At 41.6% G+C, this 15653-nt stretch overlaps 1 protein-coding gene across 1 annotated transcript; it reads left to right on the top strand.

Annotated features, from left to right (window-relative positions):
• Positions 1-6262: 6262 nt before the first annotated feature.
• plekhf1 (pleckstrin homology domain containing, family F (with FYVE domain) member 1) lies at positions 6263-14731 on the top strand. The gene is made up of 2 exons (XM_080186938.1): positions 6263-6746; positions 13714-14731. The coding sequence occupies exon 2, from the start codon at positions 13747-13749 to the stop codon at positions 14563-14565; it is 819 nt and encodes a 272-aa protein (XP_080043064.1). The 5' UTR covers positions 6263-6746; positions 13714-13746; the 3' UTR covers positions 14566-14731.
• The last annotated feature ends 922 nt before the right edge of the window (positions 14732-15653 follow it).

The following is a 15653-nucleotide window of genomic DNA, read 5'->3' as shown; positions in this document are numbered from 1 at the left end:
TATGAAACTCTTTTATTCTACATCACACTATTAGCAAATATGTAGTCTTGAAGGGATAGTCTTAAAGTCATTCCTAATCATTCTGCGGCACTCTCACAGCACCAGGTCAAAACTTCCAGTGTCCTTTCACAGTAGTTCCGCTCCACCTGAGTTTCTCAGATCTAATTATCAGCAGGAAGGCGTGCTTCGACAAATTCCCCTCTCGCTCAGGTACCATGACAGTTTTCATGAAAGTGAATTACAGAAGTTCTTGTACCCAACTCTTTTAAACAGGTTGGTTGGTTCTGCCAAAATTGATTCCCCCATCGAGAGTTTAACTTGAGCCCCCCATCCTTTCATCCAGCACAGAGAAGTTCCAGGGAGTGTTCTGATTCTCTTCTCCTTGCCTCACAGCAGCAGGTTTTGTATGCAAACACTTTGGTGGGTTTCTATTTGAGTTTCTCTGTCTGCTCAGGGTCCAGCCTCATGGCAACCTGAATTCACATGTGATGCACATTTCCCTGGACCAAGGTTTTCACCAGGAATCCTGAAAGGGTAGGATTTTAAAGCCGCTGCCACTGGCAGGATTTTCTGTTCCTGCCGAAGTGAATGAACTTTTGAATGGCTCGCCACATTTTCCAGCCCTCCCCCTCTCCACCAACTCCCCCCCCGCCATGGGATGTAAAATATCATCCTATGTTTCACTTTGAGTTAAACGTTTATTTTATATCTTAATCATTTTGCAGAGTTAAACATTCATTATCTGTGAAAAATAAAAACTGAAAGTATAAAAGATAGACAGTGATTTTCTGATTTGAAATCAGAAATTAAAAAGCAGTAAAATTGGTCCCTATTTGATCGAGAATAACAGCCCTCTTCAGGAGGTACGCATGCTTTGTCTTTGCAGCTAGCCATCACAGCTGTGCTGCAGACTAACCATGAGAAATGTCATAGGAACTCTCCACCATCATCCTGTTGTTTGCTGTGCTATTTTAAAAGAATAGAATGAACGTTAGAATGAGTAAAGGGTGTCTCAAACAGGGCTAGCCTGAGATTTAAAATCCAAACAAGGCCAAATCTTTTATATTTGGAATTTAAACCTTTGCATAACCAGGATTTAAGCTAGATTTGGTTTGTTTAAGTTGTCGTACTTAAGTTGTCCTTCTAAAGTTGACCAATTTGAATAACATTAATGAACAACGGGATTTTCACATTAGCTTAATTGCAGTATGAATGTAAGCCTACTTGTGATTAATAAGTAAACTTTAACTTTACTTTAAAATATTCTGCAAAAGAAGTAGAATATGGCACTTGTTCATAACCATTTAAAACTTGTTTTTTGAGAGAAATAAGTGTACAATTGCAGCTCAGTCACTACTTCATTTTCTTAACAAATGACTACAAGTACACAGGATTCCCAAAATCATCATCATTCGGTTACAATTAATTGGTCACAGTCACAACAGAATTACATTTTAGTCTGCTTTCCTTATAGGGTCTTTTCTCAGTCTTTCCATTTCTTGGTTGTCTTTGCTTTTGTTTTGTCTTCTTTAATATTCTTTGGTCTCTCTCCTGTTTCTTATTCTGAAAAAAACAACTGAACGATATTTTTAGACCTGAACATTAAAAGTGAATATGGCTTTCCCCCCAGTTCATTTAAAAAAATGCACTTTGCTTGTAATTTTAGCTTTTAAAAATATCTTGCAGCCTTCACTCAGATGCCAATGAGTCTACTGGAGCTTTTAACCATCTGTTGTGGAGATTTCCTCAGGAAATGTTTTTTCTAAGCTTGAATGCATAAATATTGTAATGCAGTTACAAACATCGAGTAGATCTGCCATTCAATCTGGTTAACAGTCTGAGGCCTTACTGTCTGAATTTTAGCATTTTAAACACTAAAAATCAACAAACAAAATAAAATCTTAACCCTATCCAGTTTTGACAGGCTCACTTCAAGTGTTTTTTTGCAAAGATGTCAAAGATACATCAACAGATGTTATCTAATTAAAGTTCCATTTTCACACATCATATTTACCTTTAAAATCCTTCACTTTTGTCCCTTAATTCACTCAATGTAAATAAACCCTGCTAACAGCTTAAGTGGTTTGGAGGGCAGGGCCCAATCCATGTACAGCTATTATGAAACCTTGGCAATGCAAAGGAAAGTTTGGGGAACAGGAGGAAATCATGGCTTATTTGAGGATACAGTTGGGGTGGTTTTGTCAATGTGTAACTTTTCAAGTAGCCCGGTCCATTTTATAAAGAAACAATCCACTTTAAATCCATCTTAAACTTTGTTACAGATGTGCTTTCATAATCCTGGCAGGGTGACATCTGTAGTCAGCAGATTAAATCGACCTTCACTTTTCTCTGCAACTCTACCGTTACAAACTACATGTAAGAGGAAGAGAGAATCGGGCCGTTTAATGTAAAAATAAATCCAGTTTTGCATTTCCTTCCTGAGCATGGTCACTTTAATAGAAATGCGCCAGTTAGGCAAATATTACTCAATCAGCCTTTACCGTCTGCTGCGGTATCTGGAACAATATCAAGAACAGTCAGGACTGTTACAACACAAAGGAGGTACGTGCTGTTAAATACATTTTGGTTTGGGCCGTGTTAACCTACCGCTGCTAAAATCAGACGTTCGTTCAAAATTTCAGTGCAGTCACTGGATAAGCCTCACACAGTTTAAAAGCTTGGACGAGGCAGCTTTAGTCCTGAGGAATGTTTGGCTTTGACACATTAAAATTATCTGAATGGAAAATAACCCTTAAAAATAACAAGGTCTTTGTGCAAACGTTGTACAGCATAGAACAATAGATTAGCCTTGGTGTCTGGAGTCTGCTGCACGTTAAAAAGCACAAGAGAAAAGAAGATTGACTGAGTCTTGTAAGTATCTACCAAGAATTACCTTGGCTATGTGCTTTTATGTGATAGAGAAAAATATTATGTAGAACTGGAGATTCTTTTGAGTTAAACTTATGATTTCTTTCTTTCCAACAGAGCAGAGAATTTGTGGAATAGATTCTCTGCCATCTTGACTAATGCTGAATTAATTTGCACTCAGAAAGAATGGTCTTTTTATTTGGTTAGAATATAGGGGACAAAATGAGAGTGAGTGGGTGTGAGTGAGAGTGAGTGGGTGTGAGAGAGAGTGAGTGGGTGCAAGGGACAGTGAGTGAGTGTCAGGGAAAGTGTGTCAGAGAGTCTCAGACTTCTCCCTCATCCTTATCTTCACACACCAAGATATTCACATATACGCACGCAGTGGGTGAGATCTTCCAGACAACTTGTGGTGTGCATTGTGGCAGTGGAGGTGGCCTGCTATTGGCCTGCAGTGGGCTCTTCTCGTCCTGCCGCTATCAATAGGCTTTCCCTTGTATGCATCCCTGCCGCCAGAAGATCCCACTGGCAGGAACTAGTGGAAAATTCAGGCCATTAGATAGGGGTGAATGAGTGAGCACCCTTAAACTGGGAGTGTACCTGACACACACACTCTGACCTTCTCATACTCCGATGGCCTTCTTCATTAATTAATTTTTTAGACTACTAATAAAGGGTTCATGTTTAAACATAGAACTCTGCAAAATCTCATCATCGAGCATACCAAATTAGAACACATACCGAGTTAGCCACTTTCACACAAGATCAAGGGTTAACCCTGACCCAGAATAAGGAGGGACCTCATTATCAAGTAGGTTATTGTTGAATAAGTAGACATCCAAATATCTTATCCGCATTTACAACAGAAAATCATCCTCCCAAGGCATATCGAAGAACAAAGAACAGTATAGCACAGGAACAGGTCCTTTGGCCCACCAAGTCTGTGCTGTCACAGATGCCTCTCTAATCTAATATTTTCTTGCCTCTACATGGTCCATATCCCTCTATTCCCTGCCTATTCATGTATCTATTCAGATGCCTCTTGAACATTGTTATAGAATCTGCTTCCACCACCACCTCTGACAGCACATTCACCACCTTCTGCGTGAAAACCTAGCCCCTTATATCCCTTTTAAACCTTCGCCCTCTCACTTTCAACCTATGCCCACAAGCAGTTGATTCTTCAACACTGGGAAAAAGAGTCTGACTATCCACTCTACCCGACTCTGTCATAATCTTGTAAACTTCTATCAGGTCTCCCCTCATCTTCCGATGTGCCAATGAAAACAATCCAAGTTTGTTCAACCTTTCTTCATAGTTCATATCCTCCAAACCAGGCAACATCCTGATAAATCTCTTCTGCACCCTTTCCAAAGGATCTTCATCCTTCTGGTACTGTGGCAACCAGAATTGTACACAATACTCCAAATGCGGCCTAACCAAAGTCTTTTACAGCTGCAACATAATTTTCCAATTCCTATACTCAATGCCCCAACCGATGAAGGCCAGCATGCTATACACCTTCTTGACCACCTTGTCCAACTGAGTTGCCACCTTCAGGGAACTGTGGATTTGCATGTCTAGATCCCTCTGTACGCTAATATTTCTAAGGGCTCTACCATTTATTGTAAATTTTCCTTTATAGTAGACCTTCCTAATCGCATCATCTCACATTGGTCCAGCTTAAATTCCATCTGCCATCTTTCGGCCCAGGTCTCCAGCCAATTTATATCATGCTGTATCTCTGATAATCCCGCTCAGTGCCCCCAGTTTTTGTATCATCTGCAAATTTACTAATCAGATCACCTACATTTCCCTGCAAATCATTTATACATTACAAACAACAGAGGTCCCAACACTGGTCCTTGTACAACACCGCTTGTCACAGACCTTCAGTTAGAAAAGTACCCTTCCACTGTTACACTCTGCTTTCTATACCCATGTCAGTTTTGTATCTATCTTACCAGTTCACCTCGGATCCCATATGACTTCCCCTTCTGTACCAGCCTGCCATGAAGAACCTTAAAGTCCATGTGTACAACATTCACTGTCCTGTCCAGGTCAATTTTTTCTTGTCACTTCCTCAAAGAACTCAATCAAGTTTGTGAGATACGACCTCCCCTTCACAAAGCCTTGCTGCTATCATTAATAAGCCTATTCTCTTCCAGATGTGAGCACATCCTGTTCCTAAAAATCTTCTTCGTCGCTTCTCCATATCGAAAAGCAGAAAGTGAATACTTGATACAATTAAAACCAGTGAAGTTCTTTAAGTTAAAAATAAATAGAATTGCAATGTTGAATAATTCTGATTAGAATTATTCCATTACGTGTGAATAATTACACAGATATACACTGAAACAAATATAACATAATATTGGGAAATCAAAATCAATGTTCAAATGGAAAGTCAGATTCTCCACCAAAGTATATCAGGTTTGTTGAGCTGGTCTGACTTGTTGCTGAAAGTATGCATAACACAAATAGAATAACCAGCTTGGCAAGAACATTTTTCATAAAACAACAATATACCCTTTGACACAAGTCAGATCTGTTGATTATTTTCTGAAAGACCTGTTTAACTACATTACGGGCAGTACACACCTTTAGTTCTGCATTCCAAAACTGGTCAGTGTATAAGATACTTAGCATAAAGGCAGCCAATTATAATAAATGAGACAGCACCAGAGGTAAGGGTCACAACTTGTTTATCTCTTAAACCTCCTGTGAAGTTCCTGAAGACATTTTATGAAGTTAAAAGTACTATATAAATTCAAGTTATTTGTTACTGTTGTTGTTCATCTGGAGTCAACGAAAATTTGATTCCAGGGGACGGAAAACAGGCTGTCGGTTTGTGAAATTATATTTTCAGTATCAGAAAGACTGTTTGGCTTTAATTAAGACTTACTGTGCTGTTAAGTATTCACTCACAGTTAACTGGATGAGCCGGAATTTTTTCTGGTGTGTTTGGTGGCTGTCTACTGGGTAGGCATTGCAACTTTATACATTTTATGTGCTTCAATGCCGACCCTCTGAGTTACAGTATAGCACAGCTTCAAAGGAACAGGGGAATATAGCAACTTTCTAATTGACACATTTAACTGTGTATGCGTGGTCACTAGAAGTTGTTCTCTAATTTATTCTTGAATAACAGTCAGCACTGATATTAACCCTAATATTTTGAACACAAAATCTACATAAGGCATCTTGCAACCGCAATTACTAGCTAGCAATAAACCCCTGGCTAGTATTCTTTTCCCTGGCCCTGCGGTGACAATGACGGTAACAGCTTTGACTTGGTGATGCCTTGACAGGAATAAACTAATTCATCAAGGTTGGCTTTGGTATCTCCTTAACTTTTGACATCAGTTATGTAGTTATCTTTCCAAACAAAAAGTCAGTATATATAAACGCAACTATTTTACCTCTGTCGTTGAAAAGAAAATAATTTCTCCTTTTAAAAACAAAATATTTATTTATCCTACAGACAAACTTGAAGGGACTTTTGATTTGATTTGATTTGTTACTATCACATGCATTGGCATACTGTGAAAAGTATTGTTTCTTGTGTGCAATACAGACAAAACATACCGTTCATAGGGTAGATAGGAGACAAAGAAAGGAGAGGGTGCAGAATATAGTGTTGCAGTCATAGATAAGATGTAGAGAAAGATCAACTTGGTATATGGCAGTCCCATTCAAAAGTCTGATGGCAGCAGGGAGGAAACTGTTCTTGAGTCAGTTGATGATTGTTAACAGACTTTTGTATCTTTTTCCTGGTGGAAGAACATGGAAGGGAGTCTGTCCGGGGTGCGTGGGGTCCTTGATTATGCTGGCTGCTTTTCTGAGGCGGCAGGAAGTATGGATGGAGTCAATGGGTGGAGGTTGGTTTGCGTTCACAACCCTTTGTAGTTTCTTGAGGTTTTGGCCAGAGCAGGAGACACACCAAGCTGCGATTTATCTGGGAAGGATACTTTCTATGGAATGAGCAGTGTCATGAGCCTTTTCTGCCACAAAATACATGATGACTATTAAATGTTGGCAGTTAAGCAAAATTGCATAGCATTGCCCAATAAGTTTGGTAATAATTTCCCATCTTGAGTCAGGCACCAGCTGTGCATTCTGAAAGAATGCACTCTTATGCTTGATGTGGGTATGCCAGCGTTGGACTGGCATAAACACAGTAAAAAGTCTGACAACACCAGGTTTTAGTCCAACCGATTTATTTGATAATTGACTCACAAGCTTGTGAGTCTATTATCAAATAAATCGGTTGGACTAAAACCTGGTGTTGTCAGACTTTTTACTCTTATGCTTGAGTCAGAGGTTGTGGGTTCAAGCCCCATTTAAGCACATAATCTAGACTGGCACAGATTTACTGAAGGAATGCTGCATTGCAAAAAGTGCTACCTATTAGGTGAAACATTAAACTAAAGTCTCATCTGTCCTCTCAGACGGATACAAAAGATTCCATGACACCTTTTGAAGATGAGTAAGGGAGCTCTCCCAGTGTTCTGGCTACCATTTTTCATGATGTGGAGATGCCGGCATTGGACTGGGGTAAACACAGTAAGAAGTCTTACAACACCAGGTTAAAGTCCAAGGTTTATTTGGTAGCAAACGCCACTAGCTTTCAGAGCACTGCTCCTTCGTTAGGTGAGTGGGAGTTCTTTTCATAAACAGGGCATATAATTTACAGAATAATGATTGGAATGCGAGTCTTGACAGCTAATCAAGCCTTAAAGGTACAGTCAATGTGAGTGGAGAGAGCATTAAGCACAGGTGAAAGAGATGCGTATTGTCTCCAGACAGGACAGTTAGTGAGATTTTGCAAGTCCAGGCAAGTCATGGGGGTTACAGATAGTATGACATGAACCCAAGATCCTGGTTGAGGCTGTCCTCATGTGTGCAGAACTTGGCTATCAGTCTCTGCTCAGCGACTCTGTGCTGTCATGTGTTGTGAAGGCCACCTTGGAGAACGCTTACCTGAAGATTAGAGGCCGAATGCCCGTGACTGCTGAAGTGTTCCCCAACAGGAAGAGAACAGTCTTGCCTGGTGATTGTCGAGCGGTGTTCATTCATCCGTTGTCACAACGTCTGCATGGTCTCCCCAATGTACCATGCCTTAGGATATCCTTTCCTGCCGCATATTAGGTAGACAACATTGGCCAAGTTGCAAGAGTATGTACTGTGTACCTGGTGGATGGTGTTCTCACATGAGATGATGGCATCTGTGTTGATGATCTGGCACGTCTTGCAGAGGTTGCTGTGGCAGCGTTGTATGGTATTGTGGTCACTGTTCTCCTGAAGGCTGGGTAGTTTGCTGCAGACAATGGTCTGTTTGAGGTTGTGCAGTTGTTTGAAGGCAAGAAGTGGCGGTATGGGGATGTCCTTGGTGAGATGGTCATCTTCATCAATGACTTGTTGATTGCTCTGGAGGAGATGTCATAGCTTCTCCGCTCCAGGGAAGTACTGGACGACAAAGGTTATTCCGTCCACTGTGTCCCATGTTTGTCTTCTGAGGAGGTTGGTGCGGTTTTTTGCTGTGGCATGTTGGAACTGTTGATCGATGAATTGAGTGCCATATCCTGTTCTTATGAGGGCATCTTCCAGCGTCTGGAGGTGTCAGTTGCGATCCTCCTCATCTGAGCAGATCCTGTGTATACAGAGGGTTTGTCCATAGAGGATGGCTTCTTTAACGTGTTTAACGTGAAAGTTGGAGAAGTGGAGCATTGTGAGGTTATCTGTGGGTTTACAGTGCAGTGAGGTGCTGAGATGACCATCCTTGATGGAGATGCATGTGTCCAAGAATGCCACAGATTCCAAAGAGTAGCCCATAGTGCGTCTGATGGTGAGATGGAACTTGTTGATGTTATCATATAGTTGTTTCATATAGTTGTTCACCAAGAGTCCAAAGGAAGAAAATGCCATTGATGTATCTAGTGTATAGCATCGGTTGAAAGTCCTGTGTGGTGAAGAAGTCTTGTTCGAACCTATGCATGAAGATGTTGGCATATTGAGATACAAATTTGGTCCCTGTGGCTGCTCCATGTGTCTGGATGAAGAACTGGTTGTTGAAGGTGAAGATATTATGAAGAATGAGGGGAGATCTCATTGAGACGTATAAGATGATGAATGGGATAGATAGGATAGAGGTGGAGAGACTCTTCCCACTCAGAAAGGATAGTAGGACTAGGGGGCACAGCCTCAAGATAAAGGGGGGGCAGTTTAGAACGGAGTTGAGGAGGAACTTCTTCACTCAAAGGGTGGTGAATCTCTGGAATTCTCTGCCTGTTGAAGTGGTGGAGGCTACCTCGCTAAATATTTTTAAGACGCGGATTGATGGGTTTTTGATAAGAGAGGGGATTAAGGGTTATGGGGAGAGGGCGGGAATGTGGAACTGAGCCATGACAAATCAGCCATGATCTTATTGAATGGCGGGGCAGGCTCGAAGGGCTAGATGGCCTACTCCTGCTCCTATTTCTTATGTTCTTATGTTCTTATTATGGTCCAGCATGAAGCAGATGACTTGTAAGATTGCATCTGGAAACTGCCAGTTGTCAGCATTGCGTACCGAGGCAGTTGCAGCAATGCCACTGTCTTGGGGGATGCTGGTGTAGAGCGTTGGGACATCCATTGTGACAAGGAGTGCCCCTGGTTCAACTGCTCCATGTGTGGTGAGTTTTGTAGGAAGTCCGTAGTTTGGCGACAAAAGCTGGGGCTTCTCTGTACAATAGATTTCAGGATGCCCTCGACGTAGCCAGAGAGGTTCTCGCACAGGGTCCCATTGCCCGATACGATGGGACGTGTTTGCCTTGTCTATCTTCAGGAGGCAGTAGAGATCTCCAACACGGGGAGTGCATGAGATGAGAGCACGGAGGGTGCTCTGAAGGTCTGGATCAAAAAGTATTGATCAGAGTGTTGAGTTGATGGGTGTGTTCTTTGATCGGATCTCGGGTAACTATCTGTTGTGTTCCTCTTTGTTCAGTTGTCGGTACACATCTTTGCAGTAATCTGTTCTGTTCAGTATGACGATGGCCCCTCCTTTGTCTGCTGGTTTGATGACAATGTGGCGGTTGATCTTGAGAGCATGGATGGCGTTGCATTGTCCTTGAGTGATGTTCGGGCCTGTCTTGTGAGTGTGGTTGATGAATCTGGTGTTGATGCACCTCCTGACGACTTGGGCATTCATGTCAAGTCGAGGGCAATGGCCTTCCAGAGGAGTCCAGTTCGATTCTTTCCTCTTCAGTTGCTGCACTGCGGATCTCTCTGTCGGCTGTTCCGGTTCATTAGCTGTCTTATTGAGTTAATTGTTTGCCTCTTGGGGTTTGTGGAAGAACTCCCGCAGCCTCATTCGCCTGATGAATTCCTTTGTGTCTGCTGCGAGACTGATGGGGTCTATTTTGGTAGTGGGGCAAAAATTGATCCCTCGCCTGAGAACTTTGATTTCATCTGGTTGAAGTGTGTAGTCCGACAACTTGACAATGGATTTCCCTGCAGTGTTATTGTTTTCTACTGTGGTACCAGGGGAGGCTTGGTTGCTGCTGCTGGTGTTTCCTATTCTTGGTGTGCATGTAGATGGTGTAATTCCTTTGCTTGGCAGGATGTCACAGTTGGTCTGCATCCTGAGCGTAAGTTGAGAGTATGGCTTCTATCTTGGTTTCCACGACCCCCACAACAATGGCATTGCTGCAACTGTCTTAGTATTCAACACCAACAACTGCCATGGAGATTAATGTAAATATTTCAGACACACAATATTTGAGAGAGACATGAAAGAAGTGGTCCAATACTTGGATATTTACTTAGATTCAGGGAGAATGGAAGTAATGGAAAGAGAGGCATATTATAGATAATAGAGGGCATACGAAAGAGTCAGGAACAGTGTAAATGGTGGAAGGTTTCACTGAGATGGATGGAATAATTAGAAACTTATTGATAGGAGAAAGATTGGATAAGAATCAGTAATGTAAAGTTTTAAAGTTTATTTATTAGGCACAAGTAGGCTTACATTAACACTGCAATGAAGTTACTGGGAAATTCCCATAGTTGCCACACTCCAGCACCTGTTCAGGTACACTGAGGGAGAATTTAGCATGGCCAACGCACCTAACCACACATCTTTTGGATTGTAGGAGGAAACCAGGGCACCCAGAGGAAAACCATGCAGACACGGGGAAAATGTGCAGACTCTGCAAAGATAGTGACCCAAGCCAGGAATTGAACCCTAACTACTGTGCCACCTCATGTAAATATTGCATTTACATCAGAAATGAGAGAGTGCAGGAGTGTAAATGATGGAAAATAAAACTATATGCATTTGTAAAGTCCAAAGAAATATCTTTTGAAATGAAGTATCATTCACACATTAATGAAATAAAGTTTTCGCTTGTTGTACAGTGAAACCCCGATTTAACGCCCCCCAATTTAGCACGAATTTGGATATAACGCAATGAATCATTGGACCCTTTTGTTTTGCTCTTTCCGGGGAACTGAAAAGTTTTTGGTTACTGCAAACTATTTCTAAAGTGAAAATAATCTGCCTTAGTAATAATTGTCGACAGAAAACACTTGCTTCCCCCCTTGCCCAGTTCAGATAAAAGGGGTACTCACTTAGAAAAAAACTACATTAGACAGGTGTTCAAAAGAGGAAGTACTTCATAGTTAGTGGATCATAAAAGTGTTTGTGGAAATAAACATCCCCACTGTCTGTTTTAAACTAGCCTGGACCTGCCAATCAAAAGGTTTGTAAAAGTTAAAGAAGCGTGTAATGATTGTATAAACAAACAGAGCTCTGACGGACACCGAGATCATCCGTAACGTAACTATAGCACCCTGAATTAGCACAGCCCCACTTTTCTCGCGATAGCATTTTATGGACCCCGACCATTGTGTTATAATGGGGGCCGCACTGTACTTCGCAAATAATAATCTGTATTAATTGTACCGCATTACATGATTACATTTGAATACCTGATATTCTTTGTTTTAATGCAATTACTAATTTCTATACCTTTTCTACTACTACTTCCCAAAGCTAAACTAAAACAATTGAAAAAAAATCTAAAAGTTAGCCATTTTGTTTTTAACCATAATTTGTTTTTAAATCAATTTTGCTAATCTTTTGATGATCACATTAGGAATTCAACATAAAATTTGAAACCATAAAGAAATTGTAGCAATGATCACTTGGCATTTATCAAAATCATTTAAAAAAGGAACAACATTAATGTCAGGAAATGATTTAACTCACATAACAAGGTGCTAATCTTTGCTGGCTTGTCAAAGAGGAATGAAATGAAGATAAATACTTCCTCGAAGGAAAGGAAAGTTAAAGTTCTTCACGGTCTGACAAAGTAGATTAAAACTCGGTAGTCTTTATCGAAGCCAGCCAAAGAATGGTGTGTGACCAGGAGCCGTATAGGGGACAATAAAGATTCAGACTTCTTTTTCTTCATTCATGAAAGAAGGATGGCGACATGGTGGCACTGTGGTTAGCATTGCTGCCTCATAACGCCAGGGACCCAGCTTCAATTCCAACCTCACGTCACTGTCTGCGTGGAGTTTGCATGTTCTTCTGTGTTTGCGTGCATTTCCTCCGGGTGCTTCAGTTTCCTCCCACAGTCCAAAGATCAATTCCCTTTTAATTTTGGGGGGGCATGGTGGCACAGTAGTTAGCACTGCTGCCTCACAGCACCAGGGACCTGGAGTTGATTCCCGTTGTAGTGTCATAGAAATCCTAGTGCAGAAGGAGGCCATTCGGCCCATCTAGTCTGCATCAACAACAGTCCCACCCAGGCCCTATTCCTGTACCCACATAGTTACCCCACTAATCCTCTAGCCTATGCATCCCAGGACACTAGGGGGAAATTTAGCATTGCCAATGCACCTAACCTGCACATCTTTGGACTGTGGGAGGGAACCGGAGCACTTGGATGAAACCCACACAGATGCAGGGAGAATGTGCAAACTCCACACAGACAGTGACCCAAGCTGGGAATCAACTCCAGGTCCCTGGCGCTGTGAGGCAGCAGTGCTAACTACTGTGCCACCATGCCACCCCAAAATTAAAAGGGAATTGAACCCTGGTCTCCTGCATGATAAGAAGCCTCACAACACCAGGTTTAAGTCCAACCAGTTTATTTGACAGTAATCCCACAAGCTTTTAGAAACGGTGTTCCTTCGTCAGGTGTGTGGAAGGTTCTGATCAGAGAAAGACATATAAAGTCACACACAGTTTATAGAATACCAATTAGAATGCAAGTCTTTACAGCTAACCTGCTATTCAAGTCTTAAAGGTGCAGGCAATGTGAGTGGAGATAGCATTAGCAAAGGTTAAAGAGATGTGTATTGTCTCCTGACAGGACAGTAAGTGAGATTTTACAAGCCCAGGCAAGTCATGGGGGTTACAGATAGTGCAACATGAACCCAGAGACTTCTTACTGTGTTTACCCCAGTCCAACGCCGGCATCTCTACATCATCTCCTGCATGATAGGCAGGGATACTAACCACTATACCAACGAGGAATGTGAGGTGTGTGTGTTAGGTTGATTGCCCATGCTAAATTGACACTTAGCATCAGGGGGCTTAGCAGAGTAAATACATGGTGTTACAGGGATCGGTCCTGGCTGGGATTGTTGTCAGCGCAGGCTCGATGGGCCGAGTGACCTCCTTCTGCACTGTAGGATTCTACGATTCAATGAAATCCTTCAGAGTTTTTTGGTAACAGGGATGTTTACTGGATAAATATTCAGTCTTCATCTTCATAGCGTTGTGTCTGTAACATCTGCAAAACAAATTAAGAAGTGAATCACCAATAGCTTTTTATTTCTCCCTCTCTTGAACAACAGGAACAAGCTTGGCAGAACAGGCCTGTGAATAGGATGGTGGACTGCCTGGTAAATACAGAAATCAATGCGCAACGAATTCTCGCAGTTGAAAATTGCTTCAGAGGAGCCGGTCAACCCTTGACCCTGCAAGGACGAGTACTTGTGGGTGAAGGATTATTGACAAAAGTCTGCCGCAAGAAGACAAAGCCCCGAATGTTTTTCCTGTTCAATGACATCCTGGTATATGGAACTGTTGTCATCCTCAAGAGGAAATACACCAACCAACAGATAATCCCGCTGGAAGATGTCACTGTTGAGGACTGTGAAGATGATGACTGTCTGAAGAATCAATGGATGATAAAAACCTCACGAAAATCATTTGTTGTGTGTGCTGCAACCCGCGTTGAAAAAGAAGACTGGATGAGGCATATTAACAACTGTGTCAAAAAACTGTTGGAAAAGACCGGAAGGAGACCGTCAACTGAACATGCAGCCCCTTGGGTACCAGACAGGATGACTGAAATCTGCATGCGATGCACTCAAAGGAAATTCAATACGTTAATCCGCAGACATCATTGTCGCAAGTGTGGCTTCGTGGTATGCCATTCTTGTTCAAGACACAAATTTCTCTTGCCTAAGTTGTCCTCGAAGCCGTTAAGGGTATGCACATTATGTTACAATAAACTGGTGAAAGAGAAGAACGAAGGATCAACATCGGAGGGAAAAGCAGATGAGATCACTGGTCCGAATGCAATGATTTCTTGCGAGGATGAAGATAGTGACCAATCCAGTGATGAGGAGAAGCAAGAGCAGTGGCCGGAACCAGATCAGTTTTTTTCAACAGATCTCTCTTGGTCTTCTTTCCACACCTAAATCATGTATTCAGCCAACTAGCTTAACCACAACACTATCGAGGAAAAACACAGAGCAACAATAATTAAATAGGTCTCTTCAAGTAATTTTGCAGAAAAATATGTATCACTTCAAATGATAATTTCACTTATGTTACTTATCCGAATAAAATTAATCTTGTGCTTTACCCTGCAGCGTTTTTGTTTTCTTTCATTGTTGGATTCCACACGAACCAGAGAATTTGACTGAGTTACCATGAGGGAAATTAGGCAATTTGTATTTCATAGGTGGAATAAATGTCCATCCCTGAGGTGAGAGAGTGCCTGGTGGAGGGCCGATGCCCAGTCGCCTCTGCCTTCATTAAGTCTGGGGCAGGAAGATTCACGGTCTGCCTTGTGATTAGAAGGAGAAATTCAGTCAGAGGAAGGTGAGGGGAAGAAAAAATCCAGAGAAGTGTTGGCATCCCTGAGTTGTTGAAACTTGTGATGCTTATCACTCAGAAGGAAGAAAAAACTTTGTTATAAAAAGTTTCATTGAGCTAGGCAAAGGATGATATGGAACTGCAGGTCAGGACAACTTTGAGATCGGGTGAGTCACACTGTTCAGCAAGATAGAGAACATACATATACATACGGCAGTGTACGGCATTGAGTGTGAATCTCAAGATGTGGTGAGCAGCAGTAGTTTGTGGAACATTGGTAATATCTGTAGTCAGGGATGGACCAGAAACAAGAAGAGTGGAATTCCAGCTAAAATCTATGTGGAATAAATCAGAGCTGGAGACAGTTGGTGAAAAAACTGAAATTGAGTTCCGGTAGAGAACTGTTCAAACACAGAAAGGGAATTCGAAATCTCATCACAGAGAAGAGCAGAACATTTTGATTTAATTTGATTTGATTTATTATTATTGTCACGTGTATTTAGTAGACAATGAAAAGAATTGCTTCTTGCATGCTATGCAGACAAAACATACCGTACATAGAAAAGGACAGGAAAGGGTGCAGAGTGTAGTGTTACAGTCATGGCTAGGATGCCAAGAAAGATCAACTTAATGTAAGGTAGATCCATTCAAAAGTGATAGCAGCAGGGAAGAAGCTGTTCTTGAGTTG

Source organism: Carcharhinus amblyrhynchos, chromosome 4, assembly GCF_965287045.1.
Source record: "Carcharhinus amblyrhynchos chromosome 4, sCarAmb.v2.hapA, whole genome shotgun sequence".
Classification (NCBI taxonomy): domain Eukaryota; kingdom Metazoa; phylum Chordata; class Chondrichthyes; order Carcharhiniformes; family Carcharhinidae; genus Carcharhinus; species Carcharhinus amblyrhynchos.
The sequence above is the reverse complement of the archived record's forward strand: the minus strand, read 5'-3'. Positions and strand labels throughout refer to the sequence as shown.

Coding starts and splice junctions, on each gene's coding strand:
- plekhf1 (XM_080186938.1), top strand. CDS start 13,747: ATGGTGGACTGCCTGGTAAATACAGAAATCAATGCGCAACGAATTCTC.